The 19,768-nt window shown below is 39.2% G+C and overlaps 1 protein-coding gene across 2 annotated transcripts in view; it reads left to right on the forward strand.

Moving 5' to 3' along the window:
- Positions 1 to 19,153, forward strand: part of kiaa1549lb (KIAA1549-like b) — a 182,164-nt gene extending 163,011 nt beyond the window's left edge. Inside the window, exons 19-23 of one of the 2 annotated variants that reach the window (XM_084124748.1) lie at positions 977 to 1,074; positions 7,601 to 7,737; positions 9,285 to 9,436; positions 9,752 to 9,826; positions 15,957 to 16,093. In XM_084124748.1, the coding sequence (XP_083980874.1) occupies positions 977 to 1,074; positions 7,601 to 7,737; positions 9,285 to 9,436; positions 9,752 to 9,781 (417 nt within the window). In that variant the 3' untranslated portion in view covers positions 9,782 to 9,826; positions 15,957 to 16,093. Of the gene's footprint in view, positions 1 to 976; positions 1,075 to 7,600; positions 7,738 to 9,284; positions 9,437 to 9,751; positions 9,827 to 15,956 lie in introns of both variants that reach the window. The other variant, XM_084124747.1, reaches the window with a different exon arrangement.
- Positions 19,154 to 19,768: the final 615 nt, after the last annotated feature.

The following is a 19,768-nucleotide window of genomic DNA, read 5'->3' on the forward strand; positions in this document are numbered from 1 at the left end:
GCTTTTTAGATGTTTAAAAGAAGGCTTTGTTTTTGTCACTATACTTTAAGCAGTAAAATACCACTCATAAGATGTATTATGATATTGCGCAGGTCTTAAGTAGACAATGTCAAGATATGAGACTTGGGAAAGTAAAAGATATGAAATTATGGGATATATAATCCATTATAACTGTGTGGATAAAATCATGTTGATTGTGTGTTATAAATCATCATATTCTTAATAGTTATAACCACAAAAAGGGTAAGTTTTATTACTGTTGTTACCATTATTCATGAGATGACACAACACATTATAAGGTTGTTCATAAGGCATTGAAAATGAAAATTAGCCCATGATTTACTCACCCTCAAGTCATCCTAGGTGAATGTGACATTCTTCTTTCAGTTGAATACAATCAGAGTTATATTAAAACATTTCCTGGATCTTCCAAGCTTTATAATGGCAGTGAATGGCTTTATATTTTTTGAAGCCCATCAAAGTGCATCCATCCATGATATAACTGCTCCACACCAGAAGCTAGTTATGTCTGCCAGAAGCTAGTTATTTTAGTCGATAAAGTTTTAAATATGAATATTTTTCTTACACGAATGCATCACTTCACTTCAGAAGGCCTTTATTAACCCCCTGGAGCCACCTGGAGCACTTTTATCATGGTTGGATGCGCTTTGATTGACTTAAAAAAATATAAAGCCATTCACTGGCATTATAAAGCTTGGAAGAGCCAGGACATTTTTTAATATAACTCCGATTGTATTCGTCTGAAAAAAGAATGTCATATACACCTAGGATGACTTGAGGTTGAGTAAATCGTGGGCTAATTTTCATTTTTGGGTGAACTATCCCTTTAAGAATACCCTTATGATACATAATAAATGCAGGCTTCATAGAAAATGTTACCAAAACTTCTTTCCTTGGTCAAAACCCATATCACTTGAGCGTTATGTGAACGGTAATATGCAAATTTCTCAAAAAGACATTCAGGTTCACTCAGCTTCCTGACATGGCTCTTGGGTCTCCTCCACCCCCCGTCCCACCAAGAACAGGCCCTCCACCTGAGTCCTCACTGCGACGGTCAGAACATACACACACCTTGTTACACCTCTTTTTTCCCCTCATGGCAGTGACTAGTGCATCAGTTTATTCAGCACTTATTTTTGTTCCATCATTTACTCAAAACCAAATGACTTTCTGTCTTTCGTGGAACACAAAAGGAGATGTTCACAAGTCTAACAGCTAAAGTAAATGTGGATAGAGCTATCAAGCTCCAAAAATGACATTAAAGTACCAATAAAGTATGTATGACTTGTTCGCTATATAAGTCCTCTAAGCTTGCCATTATTAAGTAGTTATGCACTGAAAAGGAGAGCTTCCTTAAAAAAATAAAAAAATAATAATAATGTCAACAATGTTATTGTTGTAACCAACGCACCGTACCAAGTTTGATAAATGACAGAAATTTTGGTCTGTCCCTCATGCAAAGTTATTGCTGGGCTCCAGACTAACTTTTTAGAGCAGCAAACTCAGACACTTCTCACTAGATTTCACAGAGCTGTTTAGTGAAAAGTGAATATTGCGTTTACAGAGTGGTTTTCCAATCACTGAGTAAACCTGGTAACTGGTTTCGGTGAACCTCTTCTTGAGCTTGAGCTGGCGGCAGAGATCCTCTGAGATTACATTTCCGGCTGACCCAGAGTCAATGAGGGCTGGTATAGAAACAGATACATGGACTGCAGTCAGTACTACAACTGTGGTAAGTGGTTTCATTTCAACAGAGGGGTTGTAAATAAAGCTCACCGTGGGTCTTGGAGGAAGGATGGGACATGTGTATCTGATGTGTCCTGAGGCGCCACAGTATAAACACAGACCCTGGGCCAGCCTTCTCTGCCGGCAAAAAGGCAAACGAGTGTTACCAAGTTGCATTGGTTCGGTGTCTGGTTCTGGAGCACTGGGAAACTCTGGCTGGCGGAGATGATGGGGGAAATACTGGCTCGGTTGTTCATCCAGACAATGCTGCACATGGCGCGCCACTTGGAGTGATAGTTGAATGAACTTTTCAAGTCCCATTGAGTCGTCATAGGCAGCGAGATGCAACCGCAGACCTGGAGCCAATGTGGTCAGGAGCGAGCTTTCGTTCCATCCACTGGCCGCTGCAAGGGTGCGAAACTTCAAGGAATAATCAGAAATGGACATTTTTCCCTGTTTAAGATGATATAGTTGCTCACCATTGGTTGAATCTCCTTGTGGTTAACCAAAGACCTGGCGGAAGTGCCTTGTGAAACTATCCAGGGATTGAGTTACCAGTTTTGCTTGAGTCTAGAGAATTTCGGCCCACTGTAAAGCTCGCCCTGACCGCAAGGATATAATTAAGGCAATCTTGGCTCGATCTGTGGCAAAACGCTGCGTTGCATCTCTAGAGCCAGTGAGCATTGTAAAAGGAATCCGTTGCAATTCTCCGCCGAGCCACAGTAGGGCGCCATGATGGCCACGGGACTGGTGTACGTTACCGGAGAAGGAGAAGCAATGGCGGATGTTGTGGCTGTGGAAGCGCTGAGCGCGTGCTTGAGTCTATCCACGATCTCCTGAAAAGGATCTGGGGCGCTCATGCTGCGTTAAAGTAGGGTCTTGTCTTCTGTAACGGATTGACTCAGACAGGTGTTGAAGTGTTGTAATTGTATAGTGTAGTATAGGAGTGTAAGGTGTAAGTAACGTTTAAGGGAGTGTAATGTATAATTTGTGACATTTTTGTGATTGTAAATTGTTTTGTGTGGATCAAGTGTACGTCGATGTTTATTGGATGTTGACTGTTGTAAATAGATACTGTCATGAAAGAAACTATCAGACTAGTCTGACTAGTCTATATATATATATATATATATATATATATATATATATATATATATAATCTTTTTAATAAAAAAAAAATACTTCCTGCATACATTTAAATGATCACTTTTCCTCTCTGGTTTAGATCTTTTGTATGTCCTAAGACAATGCGCCATACAATTTAAAGGTGAAGTTTGTAGTTTCTGCGACACCAGTGGCACCTTGAGGAATTACAAAAATATATTTTGCTAACGGCTCTTCCCTCAACTCAAACATCACGCTTGTAACGGCATGTCTCAACAGGTAAATGTAGGCTACTTTCAATAAAAGGTCCAACATATACATGGTGCAACACCCAGCATACCCGGTTAAAGAATTCAGTACTCGACACTGGTTTATGAGAATGGTTAAGGTGTGTTTAGACCATCTAGCTCCACCCATTACATCCAGTGAGGGGGAGCTGGATGTCAAGTTCCACCCATTGGCTCTGCAGTGAGCAGCCTCTTAAATTCAGTAGCACTAGAAGGAAAAAAGGTGGCAAAATGCAACCATTTAGTTGCAGTCTAGGTCAAGGTAGGCAACCAGCCTTGGGCTAGAAGATGAGGATAAAACAGAGCTTCCCGCTTTGGCGGTGTTTGCTCATGCTGAATCAGATTCAGAGTTGACAGCCATGCCTGCTTGGGCCACCGCACACTCAGACTCATTCTGAGCGATCACGGCTGGATGATTGGTTTCAAGACTCGGAGCACTATGCGAAGATCGTCTTTTTTTCCGGAAGTGCATGAAGAGCTTTGGCAGTATGGATGTCCATTAGTGGCAAAATCTGTTCAAAGGTTTTCCTCTCTCATTACCCTCGACTGTTGGGCGGTCAGGGGTTTCATGGGGATTCCCCAGATGGAGTGTGAAATTCCCCCCCCCCCGCAGTTGCTAAAAGGGCACGCAACAGCTTGCCAGCATCTGCGTCTCCATCACACGTAAGACACAGTGGTTCACAGTGGTTATGTCAGTTATGCCCATGATGTCAGTCCGACATAACGAGGAACGTGACTGACTGAATTTGAACATCTAGGTTACTAATGTAATCCCCTTTCCCTGAAGGAGGGAACGGAGACGTCATGTCCCCCCTGCCACAGCCATGAATCACTGCTGAATGGCCAGGATCCCTGTCTCGGTTCCTCAGCAAAACATGAAAGAAGTGAGTAATGTCGGTCATATTTATACCCTTATGTAGGAGTAGGTATGACTCGGCATGCAAATTTCACTGGCCAATGTCCATTGGCTCGTTTTGTTACCACTTGGAGGTGACTGGGCTCCCAGGCGAAACCCCATGACGTCAGTCCGACACAAGGTCTCTTTTCCCTCCTTCAGGGAATGGGGGTTATATTAGTAACCTAGACCAGGGGTTCTCAACCTTTTGCAACTCATGGCCCACCAATGAGTGTTTAAAAACATTCCGAGGACCACCTTTCCACATATGATAGTATGAACACAGAATAACAGAAAATTATAAAAGTACAATGATATACTCTGCTGTTAATCTGTTATGCCACTGTAGCAGACAATGTCAAGTCAGCTATATAGATAAAAACTGTCCTTGTATCAAAAAGACTTTGCAGGTTTACTCAGTAACCATTCCTGTAACAATAACATGCTAACATACCTGTAACAACAGGTCAGACACACAAGAGGGGATTCTCTCTATTCGCTGCAACACGATCTCTATACCACGAATGTTATTTCTCGTGCCATTTATACGCCAAAAATGTTTTTTGCGTGCATATGCTACGTCTTTAAAATTCACACACACCGGCGGCGTCTGTCCGCAGTGCCAGCTATTGCTCAAGACGCTGTTCAAAATCCTGTCGCACCACAGAGCGCCATTTACATAGTTTTATATTAAATTTACAACATTATATTTGTCTCAAAGCATCGTTAATGTAGCCTATACTGACTTCACCCTGTGCTGCAAGATACATTTAGTTTTATATTCATTTACAGAAATCAGCTGCGTGGATGAAAATCGGATTTTCAGGTGAGATTCTCAATTAATTCAGTTAATGTACATCCTGAGGTAAAGTGTTCAGACTGCAGACTCAGCAATGATTGTATTTAATTGTAATTGTAAATTTAATTGCAATCATAACATAGTAGGCCTACAGACATTATCTTAATTTTGTAATGTCCTTAAACATAACAATATTGCTGGCCATAAACTGAGAAAGTGCGCGTCCAGTGTGCGATACCTCGAGTTGTAGACGCGGCGCTGCGCTTCTCGTCCGTGTGTACCTGCCCTTATAACACCAAATGTAATGTATTCAGCGTCGCATTTTCTCACCACATACTTCAAAGCTTTTCCTTGCACAGGTCTGTCTCCCACATTTGCTTTTCTTTTCAGAAAACGAGCCATATTACAGTAACGTAATGTTACTGCATCTAATCGAACAAACGTTCAATCTGACGTGATTGGTGCTGCGATATTTTAACCTAAATTAGCTTTTAAATAATGCATCTTGACTTGACTTGAGTGTTTTTGATCATACAAATTCATAAGAACAATTAGATAATTAGAAAATAAGATTTGTAAATTAAAAAATAAATAAAAATTAATTTGGGGGTAGTCTACCACTGCCTACACGGCCCACCAGATGGCGCTCCGAGGCCCACGGCCCACCAGTTGAGAATCACTGACCTAGACGTTCTTCAGCAAAGTTTATCACATTAACAATTTTGAAGCCTTAATTTGTGTATCAAATATTATACAGAAACAGTAGGCTTTATAGGATTAATTGTGCTTATTTTCTTTTTTTTTAGCTTGATTGCATCAATAGCCATTCACATTCATTGTTTGGAAAAGAGCAGCCTGAACATTATTTTCAACATTTCAAAAGAAATACATATTTTTGGTGAAATATTCCTTCAACAAAATCATGTATTTTCATGAAGTCTGCCATATAACTGTTACGAACTGCTCCGAGACACGAAGGTTGAGATCCAAATGCAGCTTTAATTAAGGGGCAATCCAGACACGTAATCCAATATACAGGCAATAGGTCAAAACACAGGTAGGCCGTCCAAACAAACAAACAAAACAGGCAGGGGTCAGAAGCAAAAGAGTAATCCACGGAACAGGCAAAAAAAAAAAAATCCAAAAACCAAGAGACATGAAACCAGGGAAAACGTTTGGTAATGCAGTGCAACAACATACAAAACTTCACAGTGAGTGAATGAGTGAACATGGTATAAATAGGCTGAGACTAACAGGGTGATGAGACACAGGTGAATGCAATCAGTGATGAGTCCGGGCAGTGAGTTATGGGAAATGTAGTTTGTGAGGGAGTGATAATAGTCTGGTGTGGAGTGTCGGGAGATGGGAGGCCAGGGCGGAGCAGGCAGTGCATGCGACCAGGGCGGAGCAGGCAGTGCAGGTGACCAGGGCAGAGACGACCCTTCAGGCGGCCAGGGGGGAGCAGACGGTTCAGGGCGACCAGGCGGTTCAGGGCTACAGGGCGGTCCAGACAGTTCAGGAGACCATGGCGGCGCGGCCTCCATGGTCCTATCAAGGGACCTCAAAAAAATTTCCTTGGGGGCGGCTATGGGGTTATGGGCAGGAACAGACACCGGCTCAGGAACAGACACCGGCTCAGGAACAGACACCGTGGCAGCGGCCATCTCTGCTGAGGACTCAGGTTCAGGCGTGGCGGCGGCCATCTCTGCTGAGGGCTCAGGCGACGTGGTGGCGGCCATCTTGTCCGGAGACACTGGCTTGTCGGCGGCCATCTTGTCCGGAGACACTGGCTCGTCGGCGGCCATCTTGTCCGGAGACACTGGCTTGGCGGCGGCCATCCTGTCCGGAGACACTGGCTCGGCGGACGTGACGCGAACAGTCTCTGGATCGGCAGACGTGACGTGAACAGTCTCTGGATTGGCAGGACTGACGTGAAGAAGCTCAGGCTCTGGAACAGCGGTCGTGACGGGACTAGACTCTGGAATGGTGGGTACAGCGTAGCTTTTGTGTTCCTCCTCCACGATATCCACAGTAACAGCAGAGCCACTCAGTCCATGTTTGTCAACTGAGCCAGGTTGATAAAGTCCAGTACATAGTCCTCTAGACTGCGGTCTCCTTGTCAGAGACGCATAAGTCTCACTGCTGGATCCATGTTGGCGAAGTTTTCTGTTACGAACTGCTCCGAGACACGAAGGTTGAGATCCAAATGCAGCTTTAATTAAGGGGCAATCCAGACACGTAATCCAATATACAGGCAATAGGTCAAAACACAGGTAGGCCATCCAAACAAACAAACAAACAAACAAACAAACCAGGCAGGGGTCAGAGGCAAAAGAGTAATCCACAGAACAGGTAAAAAATCCAAAATCCAAAATCCAAAAACCAAGAGACATGAAACCAGGGAAAACGCTCGGAAATGCAGTGCAACAACATACAAAACTTTGCAGTGAGTGAATGAGTGAACATGGTATAAATAGGCTGAGACTAACAGGGTGATGAGACACAGGTGAATGCAATCAGTGATGATGAGTTCGGGCAGTGAGTTATGGGAAATGTAGTTTGTGAGGGAGTTATAATAGTCTGGTGTGGAGTGCCCTCTGGTGGCTCTCAAGGGCACTCCAGCTGGTGACTGTTACAATAACTTAATTATAATTAATTCTAGTTCATTCTCTCTGTACAAAGGCAGCATATTGACTTTAGACATAAATCAACACTATCACCTGGTGGTAAAACCATGTCAATGCATGAAATTGTTGCTATGTTCTTCAGGTCATCTTCTGATCTTGGTCCAAAGGGTCATTGTCCTGAATCGTCAATGCAGAGTCAGCATGAAAGTGCTCCCTACATGGCAAACAGCAGAGCACCACTCCCTCCTGTCACTACTGAGCCCATTCCAAACCACTCAGGTTAGTGTGTATTTCAACTGTTTTTCTATGGTTTACAAACATTCAATAATGACTTCTCTCATGCAAAGGCCTTCACACCTCATAGCCAGTAAAATTCCAGCCGTGTATGTCCATGAACATTGATGGATTCCTGTACTATACTTCCATATGAGTAATCTTTTTTTTAAAATATACTGTTCAATGTTACCATTTCATGTTTTCAACATACATCCAGCAAACGAGAAGTTCAGCGGGAGTTTACTATGTCCATATTTTTCATATTTTCTTCAAGCAGTGTCACAGTGCAATTTTTTTCCCTTTCAAAATGTTGTTCAAATAGTTTCCAAATTGGGATTTTGTAACACTATAAGTAACTTTGCCAACATATCAGCTCATTCTAACCCTAACCCTACCATTCTACTAATACTCTACTAACACTCTAATGAGAGTTAGTAGGTGCAACGTTACTTATAGTCAACAGATTGTTAAAGGGACCTTCAATATAAAGTGAACCAGTGATTTTTGCAGTGATGCCATAGAACAACCATTTTTTGTTCCACAAAGTATCTTTCAGGGAAAACCTTTTTTTTGTGTGTGTGTAAAGAACATTTTATTTATCTGGAGAACATTTTTCCACTTTAAAGATCCATTTGTGCAATGGAAAGGTTTCATGGATGTTAAAGGTTCTTCATAAAACAATTTCAGTCATGACAATTCTCAGAGTGGATAAATTTCAACCAGTATTTATTTTCCATGGGACATGGAATAGGCTTGATTTTGGCAGACGAGATCTGCTATGCTGCTGCTGAGCAAATACAATAATTTGTTCAGCTTAGTCAAAAATAACAAACAAATGAAAGGCGGCTTCAAGAAATGTTAGAACCCCTGTAGCAGATCTCTACAGATGGCGCTTGGGAGGAGGATGGATAACAGAAGCTTTTACATCGCGCAGCGTCCCTATCGCGAGCTAGGGTACGATATATATGGTTACGTGGAAATACTTCTGATTGGCTGGTGCCACAGCGTTGAAAGAACCAGCGTTCGGTTAGAGTTCGGTTAGAGTTTCATGCCTGAACTATGTATTGATGCCAATAAAGAACCTTCATTTTAGTATAGTTATGTAGAGTGTAGCTATTCTTATATTTTAAGTTAGGGAAGTTTAACACCCTTCCTGGATCATTGGTGATCTGCACATGAAGGATACCTCAAATTTTGAACCTTGTTGACGAGAGTTGGGCTGTTACTTTTTTAAATTATCTGACTTGGCTGATGATAAAATGTGAAAACATCAGAAACTTACATTGAAGGAGGGACTGGACCCATATCTAGAAAAGAATAACATAGATTTTTGGGTGGGCTATTTTGACGTCAAATATCAAGCAATCACAAAGCAACCACACAGAACACCTTCGCAAACTTTTTAGCATCATGGCCATGAGTATGGCACAGCCAAACACTACTCATATTTCCTTCAGAATATGTAAAGTTAAGTTAATCCCAATATGCTTAATAATAGCATGTGTTTATTTCAAACATACCCTAAAATCTCTTCCTTTTTTGACCCACAGGAAATCCTATGACAGCAGTGTACGCCATCCCAGCCACTCGTCCAGGATGCACAGGATATTTCATGTCTACACCACCCTCCTCCTATCACAGCCCATCCTGGATGTCTTACCCCCCTGAACCCGAGGACGTGCCTCCTCAGTGGGCAGAATCTGTAAGAATACATTTATCATATTTATTTATTGGTTCTCTATCAGTTGTCCAATTCTGCTTCAAAAACTGGGTTGCATCCCAAGACTCCAGTGTTACAGTGCATGCATCACTAATACAACTTAACGTGGAGTAAACCTCATGGACTGCAACCAAGAGAAGCAGAACTGGTCTGTCACATGTGCCTCTATAAATTGTTCTGAATTTGGGGTACATTCTGTCTGCTTATGTGACCTGCCCTTGGGTGCAAGGCTTGTCTTTTTGGATTGTCCTTATCCCTGTTTGTGTGTGCCTGCATTCACACGGTGTCTTTTTGCAGAACCAGTGTCATTTAGAAACCATTTGCTGAACTGAATTTATCGCTGACGTTGAGTGGAAACAACAAATTCCCGGGGTAGTTGAGCACATTTCTTCAAATGAACACTTTTCTTTTTCTTTCTTTCCTCTGTCACAAGCAGGGTTGTGTGCCATTCAGAATCGAATTGACTTAAAAAAAAAAAAACTTTAGGGACTGTTTGTTTTTTATTTAAGGGGCTACCGGAGGAGTTTTGAGATCTATAGTCAAAATAGACAAAATAGAAAGATGTTCAGATAGCCATTGTTTTTTTACAACCATGACAAACGACATAACCTCTGCTTTCTCATCTTACACATCACACTCAACTGTTATGGTGGCCATTTCAGTAGATTTACTCACTAACATTGTTGTGGAAACACAATAAGCATGGAAACTAAAATATGGTAGTATCGTGCAACAGCGCACATTCTATCAGCTGCAGTTCTGGCGCCTCAATCCCAATACTGTAAAACTCGACGTACATTCACATCACATGTTAATGCAACGGTAGAGTTACACTCACAGGACACTGCACTTATTCGCAATCACAAAAGTTTATTATTTGCTTGTTGCCGGGTAAACATTTCATTGGCGTTCTGTTCTGACATGATGCACTATTTCTGAGCACGTGCGCACTGTCGAACAGCGCCAAACTGGATTTTTGTTGGGTCAGACCCATCTGCTAGCGATGGGGGGCAGAGACTGAGAGAGCTACATGGAGTTACATGGAAAAATATGCACCAAACAAGCCACTTTGAAACTTTGCTGTTTTCATGAATACAAAAGTTGGGTGACCCTCCCCCTACACTAAAAAAAGTTGGATGACCCTCCCCTCAACAAAGAATAAAAAGACATGATCCTCCCCTATTTTCCTCTGGTGGTCCATTCCATAAATACCGAACGGTCTCTTAACATTCCTGATTTAAATTAAAGTAGCAAATATTATGCAGAATGTAAGGAAGTAGAATTAATGAAAATGAAATAAAATTCAATGAAATTCCTTTAACCTATAGATATATTCTGATAATCTTCTTTTATACAACATGGGCACAAAACATTCTTAAGATTACAATTCTTCCTAAGCTCTATTTTCTTTTATTAGATCTTAATAAGAATTCAGGTTATTAAAAATAATATTCTTAACTCTTTCCCCGACATTGATGGAATTTTCTGTCATTTATGATACAATGCTTCCCCGGCATTGGTGGAATATAACGTATTTTCACCGTTATACAGTCATGGCCAAAAGTGTTGGCACCCCTGAATTTTTTCCAGAAAATGAAGTATTTCTCACAGAAAAGTATTGCAATTACACATGTTTTGCTATACACATGTTTATTTATTTATGTTTTTTTCCAAAAAAAAAAAAAAACCAGAGGAAAAAAAAGCAAATTTCACATAATTTCACACAAAACTCCAAAAATCGGCCGGACAAAATTATTGGCACCTTTAACTTAATATTTGGTTGCACACCCTTTGGAAAAAATAACTGAAATCAATCGCTCCCTATAACCATCAATAAGCTTCTTACACCTCTCACCTGGAATTTTGGACCCCTCTTCTTTTGCAAACTGCTCTAGGTCTCTCATATTGGAAGGGCGCCTTTTCCCAACAGCAATTTTAAGATCTCTCCACAGGTGTTCAATGAGATTTAGATCTGGACTCATTGCTGGCCACTTCAGAACTCTCCAGCGATCTCGGACACAAACCCAGCTTTCTGACACTGGGCCCTACATTGCAAAATCCTTTGTTAATCCTCAGATTTCATGATGCCTTGCACACAGTCAAGGCACCCAGTGCCAGAGGCAGCAAAACAACCCCAAAACATCTTTGAACCTCCATCATATTTGACTGTAGGTACTGTGTTCTTTTCTTTGTAGGCTTCATTCCGTTTTCGGTAAACAGTAGAATGATGTGCTTTACCAAAAAGCTCTATCTTGGTCTCATCTGTCCACAAGACGTTTTCCCAGAAGGATTTTTGCTTACTCACGTACATTTTGACAAACTGTAGTCTTTCTTTTTTATGTCTCTGTGTCAGCAGTGGGGTCCTCCTGGGTCTCCTGCCATAGCGTTTCATTTCATTCAAATGTCAGCGTATAGTTCGCACTGACACTGATGCACCCTGAGCCTGCAGAAAAGCTTGAATTTCTTTGGAACTTGTTTGGGGCTGCTTATCCACCATCCGGACTATCCTGAGTTGCAACCTTTCATCATTTTTTCTCTTCCGTCCACGTCCAGGGAGATTAGCTACAGTGCCATGGGTTGCAAACTTCTTGATCATGTTGTGCACTGTGGACAAAGGAACATCTAGATCTCTGGAGATGAACTTGTAACCTTGAGATTGTTGATATTTTTCCACAATTTTGGTTCTTAAGTCCTCAGACAGTTCTCTTCTCCTCTTTCTGTTCTCCATGCTTAGTGTGGCACACACAGAAACACAATGCAAAGACTGAGTCAACTTCTCTCCTCTCCTTTTTATCTGCTTTCAGGTGTGATTTTTATATTGCCCACACCTGTTACTTGCCCCAGGTGAGTTTAAAGGAGCATCAAGGAGCTTGAAACAAACGTATTCATCCACACTTTTGAAAGGGTGCCAATAATTTTGTGTGAAAATTTTAAGTTTTCAAGTTTCTTTGTGTTGTTCCAATACACACAAAGGAAATAAACGTGAATAGCAAAACATGTAATTTCAATACTTTTCTGTGAGAAATACTTTTTCTGGAAAATTTTCTGGGGTGCCAACACTTTTGGTCATGACTGTATGGTAGGGTAGGGCTATTACGCATCTTCTGAAAGAGTACAGAACCCCAGATCAAAACACAGGCGAAAAAAGAAGAAGCAGAAGCAAGCGATAAAAGCATTGCTTATGCACCTTAAAAAAGGCTTGCAAAAATGCAATTTTCTCAGCTTTTTTGTTCAAAATGTAATAAAACAGTTTAACTTTAGTTTAAAAGCAAAGGCCCTGTTCTTTCTTTTGATACGTTGCATGTTCAAATATTCACACAACAAAATATTCTGGGCCATTACATTTTTGTGAAAATGATCAAAAAATGCTGGCGGTGGCTGGCAACCTTTTTTTAAATAGTGCTGGTGGGGAAAGATTTAAAAATCAAAGTAAATAATGCTTTAAATTTAGGATAATCTCCCATTTATCTTGAAACCCCCAAGGGTAAGATGTTTAATGAATTAATAAGTATATAAAATATCTGCATATAACACATATTACTACAAGATTTTACTTTTATAACCTAGCAAGTAAATAGCCAGTGCTTGCCACTTAAAAACAGTTAAGAGAAAATAAAATTAGTCTCGCGTAGCCAGACCTTCAGTCTGACGGCAGAAGGTGTAGACTCCATAGCAGCTTTCATTGGCCAAGGACCACCCATCTGACTGACATGTAAAGCAACCAGTCACAGTTCGTTTTGTTAGCGTCATGTGTACGGGCGTGAAAATGTAACATTGATGTCCCTACAATAACAGACCAGTGTGTAAAACTCTTGGACGTATTTTGAAGAGTCTATGCCGCAAAATTTACATACTTCACATACTTTTGAAAATCCAGCGTTTAGTTGATCATGAAAAGCTCTCATTGGCCTTGTTTACACTGTCAGTAAAATGTGACCCAATTCCGATTTTTTGCTCAAATGTGATACAGATCGGATATGTTCTATGACAGAGTAAACAGGAAAAAAACGCATGCATTCGGATATTTCGAGATCGGTTTCAGGCCTCGTTCATAGCCTATATGGAAGTGCCAATGCGATGTGCCAATCATATATGTGCCAATCATGTAAACAGTCAGATCGGATTTTCTGAGGCATTAGGCTACGTCTCCGCGGTTTAATGATGAGAGAAACGCAGACGCGCATCAGCAAGGGGCAGTCATGGCCTAGTGGTTAGGGAGTTGGACTGGTAACCCAAAGGTTGCTGGTTCGATTCCAGAACCGGTGGGAAATGACTGAGGTGCCCTTGAGCAAGGCACCTAACCCCTAATCGCTCCCCGGGCGCCACACAAAGGCTGCCCGCTGCTCTGGGTGTGTGTATCCACGTTTGCAGTGTGTGTGTGTTAACTACTCACTACTCTGCCCCTAATGTGTGTGCATTAACTTGGATGGGTTAAATGCAGAGGTCAAATTCCAAGTATGGGTTACCATACTTGGCCGTCACGTGTCACTTTCACTTTCACTTTCACTTTCAAAGGGACAGATGGTTTGACGAAACGTTGTGTCGTCGTAGGAGAGGAATGTGGACACACCTAGACACAACATATCAAAGGTTGGCTTGCTCATCCTACAATTTCAGACCCGCTGCTCCTCGTTAAAGCCCACCACGATCTCATGAAAGTGCGTATCTATAGCACAAATTTTATTTCTTGTGCCATTTACGCCAAAAATAGTTTTTGAGTGCATATGATATGCAGTTTTCGCGTGCATATGATATGCACTTTATGGCGTGTAATACACGCACTCCACACCCTAATCCTACCCAAGGGGTTTACAGTGCGTATCTGCATGCAAAAACTATTTTTGGCGTATAAATGGCACGAGAAATAAAATTAGTGGTATAGATATGCACTTTCATGAGATCGTGTTGTATGTTCCCACCAGTCCTGAGATCTCTCTCGCACACAATAACTGAAGCATATGCGCAGGCTGCAATGATGGCCCTTTTCGTCCTCCTCCTCCTCAAAATCATGATGATGTTTAGCGAACTTCGCATAGGCTATATCGCAGAGCTAGCATCAAGCATATTTCACATTCGTCCATCTGTGCAAGAACCCCCTTTAAGCATGTGCGACGTTTCAGATAGTATGTCAAGTGTAAACACATGAATCGGATATGGGTCACAATTTAAAGAACGTGTAAATGGACGGTCAAAAAAATCGGATACACCTGCAGTGTAAACAAGGCCATTGTCACAATTGTAAACACGACAGCGTTCTTCTTCCATGAGGGGGTCTGGCGTCACAGCATCTTTGTTTCCAGGTGGACCATTAAAGAATGCAACACGGGTCTCCCGGACATCCTGTAGAATTCAACCAATCAGATGACGACTTTGTAAATCTTTGGACTTTGGAAAGTGTTCCCAGTTAAGTGTACCATATGCATCGGACGTTCAGCCAGCGGTCCGTGGGCGAGACAACAATCAGATAGGTTAAGATTTAAATGTAAAGTTTTAAATTTGTTGTATTAGACAAAGCAGCCTCATTAGGAGGATAGTACATATACAATAAGACCACATCAAAGCCTTGTCTTCAAAAGTATTAAAATCGATAAATATCTCAAAAACATTTGAGAACTTCTACAAGTATTAATTCACCCAAAACATGAAAATTATGCCATTATTTACTCACCCTCATGTCATTCCAAACCCATGTTCATCTTTGAAACACAAATGAAGATATTTTTAATATTCTTTATTAATTTTCAGTTTTTATGAATTGCACTTAGGAACATACTTACAAACTTCTTGGAAATGATCTTAAGAACTTTCTTAACTTTTCCCTAAGATTTTCATCAACCCTGTTCAATAAACAAGAAGTTTCAAAATATTTGCAGTAAACACAGACAAGAAGAGTAAAACAAACAAACAATGAAATGACCTCCTTGTCCAGCCAGATGAATGTAATTATGTACCTTTTTATTTAATAATTAAATGTGAAAAAAAAAAAAACATTATTTCCCAGAATGAACGGCCACATTTTTAGGTATTTATATTTAGTTTTATAAATTAAACTGAAAACAATTCAAGATTTTTTTTTTTTTTTGATGGCGGGGTTAAGCATTTTGACGGGGTGGCCAATTCAGTTCAAATTTACACTCGAGGAGTCAATTCTTAAATTTTGAACTATGCCCAACCCTGGTGACAATGTGACCCTTGTTCAGAGTTTGTGATTTATTTATGATTTCATAATTCATAGTTTAATGAAAATGATCAAATCACACAATTCAAACTTGTTTGAATGGAGTGTCACTAATAATACTTATTATATTAGTAGATCCTTAAGCTTTTTGTTTTCCTTATCGTGAGTGTCTCTTTCTTGTGCATTTGTCTATTGGTTCCCTTTTTTAAGTGTAGAGTTTGGACAACTGCAGCACAGATCAAGACTCAATAAAAAATAACATTACACCCTTGCTGACTGGTTTTAGCACAGGCATTGTTGAATGTTACCTGTTTTCTATTTCAGATGCCCTTACCAGGCTACGCAGAGGCCTTTCCTCACCCTCACTATCCTCAGGGCAGCCCTCTCCTGTGGCACCACCGCCAGGCCATTCAGGGTGGTCCAGACCATCCACCCTCTTCCTCCACCGCAGCATCCCAGCAGAGTCTAGCAGAGCCTGGAGATCCGATCAGCAGCATCCCTCTCAGCAGCCTTTCCACTTCAACCTTGGTCAAAGCCATCCGTGATGAGGTGGCCAAACTAGCCAAGAAACAAGCAGACATTTTTGAGTTCCAGGTGTAGAACTTCCAATGGATTCATGGACCATCTGCACTGATACATTTATAACTTCTGTAAAGATTAGACTTCTAATTTCACTGGACTTTTTCACTGATATTTTTTTTTTCCTTCAATGAAACACCTGTCTGTTTTCAAAACAAGTTTTGTGTGGTTCTCTTTGCCATTGTACTATATAACATTATGTAATTAAAGTTTTTCTTTATTGTAGTTTTACATTAATATACAATTAAAGATTTAATTTAATCAGACAATATGAAAATTTACACCGTTTTCCCATTTTAGCTGTGTTAGGTTTAATTCTGAAACCTGATATGGTAATTAAACATTTACTTACTGTCATGTTGTTGATTTTCTGAGCACTAATTAAGATATTTTTAATACTCTCTCGTTCTTTTTGTAAACGTAACCAAAATTGTCAAGCTTCAAAAAGTATGTAAAGACATTCTAAAAGTAATCCATATGAATCAAGCGGTTTAATCCAAGTCTTCTGAAGAGACACGGTCAATTTATAAGGTAAACAGATTTAATTTAGGGTTTTATTTACATAAAATACATACAAATAGCACGTCAAATATGGTCAACAGGAGAACAAAATAGTTTTTTTCTTGCAAATCTAGCAAGTACAACTGAAAAAATTATGAGAGATTATTAATATCTTCATTTGTGTTATTTTGAGTTTGGAACAATATGAAGGTGTGTGAATGATGAGAGACTTTTCTTTCTGGAGTGAACTATCTCTTTAAACCAGAAACAAACTGACACAACAAATTACAGCATGCAGAACGCACATCCTGTTTTTGCAGAGTTAGATGTGTATTTAACATATTTTGTTGATCCTGGAACAACATTCCTGTCTAAAAATGTAATCATAATCATATCCCTACCCCTAAACCTAACCCTACCCATAAGTTATCCCTAAAAACAGAGGAAAATGATAGGAGAATAATACTGATGCAGAAGCAGCTAACCCTGGTTGTAAGCCTAAACTTGATATAAACTGTAAACTTGTCCCTTAAATCTGATTGATAAAATCAGGTTCTGCAAACAAAACACAATTTGAAACAACAAAGTCATTTTCAAGGCTCAGAACCTGAATGAATTATTTGGAACGCATTGCCACAATTGGGTGTAACTGTCAAAATGTTGTCTTGAGGTTGTCTACACTGAAATTGTCAAATTCGCATGTCATCTCTCAGATTTATGCAGAATGTTTAAAACTTTATGGAAATTCACTGATATAAAAATTGACATTATTATTATTATTATTATTATTATTATGTATATTTGTAATTTTACAAGGGTAAGTGTATTTCTATGGCTAAAATAATTTAAATGAATTTAGTTAATGTAATGGTCAGAAGTTATAAGTAAGAAGTTATTCTGAGAACAACCGGCTGGATGTACATTATCAGTAGTATGTACACAGCTACTTGCCACATAAGTAAATAATTAGACTTGGAATATTGGTCTAAATATTTTATTAGGACTTTAAACGCAAAGCTTCCGTGGAGAGAGCAGCTGTGCGGCAAGTTCAAACTAGACGAAACAAAAATGAGGCAATGAAGAGACAGAAATACAGTCTCTTCAAAATATATACTGTGTTACTGTGCACAAACAACTTTAGAACACATTGTTTGTAAAAATTAGATGTTAACTACATCCAATACTACTGAGTGGTTTATGCATCTGTGTCTGTTCAGACAGGGGCCTCACAGACTCATTTTCATTCCACAAATTACAACAAATGGAATGTGCTATGCTTTAATAAGTTGAGATATAACAATATACCCTTAAAAAAAAATGTGTCAAAGGTGCTATTGTGGGTGAAAGTGAAATATGAAAAAGCTTTATAACAATCACATTCAAACTTTAAAAAAAAAATATATATATATAATTATTTAATTCGTTTGTTGGACATAAGGGCTTTCTTTATTGTAACAGACTGCATTTTAAGTAGACAAGTCTTTTATTCATACACTGACACAATTTATCTATTTCCTTTAAAGCAACTTTTTATCAGTTTATGAGTCAGATATTCATAGATCAAAATTCCACATGAAGGAATTGATTTGACTGTAACTTTGACATGCACTTTACTCATGTCTCTTCTGCATACATGTCTAAAAATATTGCCAGAAGTTTGATGATCGCTGTAACATACAACAATACAAAATCCAGTATTTTCATTGCCAACATGGGTCAGAAAGTAGTCCACAATAAAACTATAAGCAATTAACTATTCATTATCTTGAGCATGCTGTATGTACCCTGAAGTGGCTAAAGAAAACAAGAGTGTTTGACAGTTTGTGTGTATTTATTGTAAGTAAATTGAGTTTTATAGGACATACTGTCCCCACAGCTGTATATCACAGCTGAAGTGGCAACAGCAATGCATTATACTTGTATTACCTACAATTAATAAGTATGTTTTTTTTGTTTGTTTTTTTAAACTATAATCCCAACATTCTCTCCCAAACTTTTCTTCAACTAACAATATTTAAATGTTTAAAATGTGGTCCATTTTGTAAAAAAAAAAAAAACTAATAATAATAATGTTTTCCTTTTATATCAATTTGATTAGTTTAGATTATTTTCACACTGAATTTAGTTTTCTCCATATTTGTTTGGAGGCAGCTTCAATAAGCTTCTTAATGTAAAGTTTACTTACTTTCTTAAACATTGTTTAAATCATACTATTAACAGTGAAAACTTTGATAGCTGGCTATAGTCAGTTGCAGGCAATTATAATCATAGTAACATCTGGTGGTCACACTCAAATCCTGTGCAATTTCACTATTGTCAAAGTAACTTTTTAAAATGATTTTGCATTTATTTTAATTTGTTAATTTAAGTATTATAAAATCAACATTCTGATGTTATTCTGATTTGGAACCACATGTCTAATAAAGCGCTATTAAAAAGTGTGTTTGAGTCATTTTTTGATGAGACATTTTGCAAAAAAATGGTAACAGAATGAACATGATTCTTGTTTATTGAACTCTTTAAATTGTTTTTCATTTTATTTTGAACAATCATTTTAAGGCATTTTAAGTTTATAGCGTTGTTGCAAGGTTGAGTTTAAATTTTAGACAAAAGTGACCCAATAATATAATAGAACACTTATGTTACACTTAAAAATGTGTGGAAGTCATTGCATTAAATGTCTGCAACCTATCTGGCAGGGATAAGGAAGTCAGCTTATGAATTTTGGTTTTGTTAACTGTTATCTGCATCCTTCCTCCAGTGTGGACGGAACACAGTACCAAGCACAACAGTCAATTGCTGCGTCCCAATAAGCCTAATTATACTATGCCCTAAAACTAGTCTTTTTAAGAAGAAAAAGTAGATACTTTGGAGTGAGTCTCCAAAAAGTAGTGTGATGGACTGAAAATATTACAGTGAAAGATAAAAGTATTGAGTAATAATAAGTGCCCCAAAATTATATTTTTCTCTCTTTCATCAGTTCAAGTATTTAAAAGAGTCTAAAAAGGTGTTCTAGGGGGGTGAAATGCTATTTCATGCATACTGAGTTTTTTACA

The sequence above is a fragment of the Abramis brama genome (genome assembly GCF_963993115.1).
Source record: "Abramis brama genome assembly, chromosome: 9".
Taxonomy (NCBI): domain Eukaryota; kingdom Metazoa; phylum Chordata; class Actinopteri; order Cypriniformes; family Leuciscidae; genus Abramis; species Abramis brama.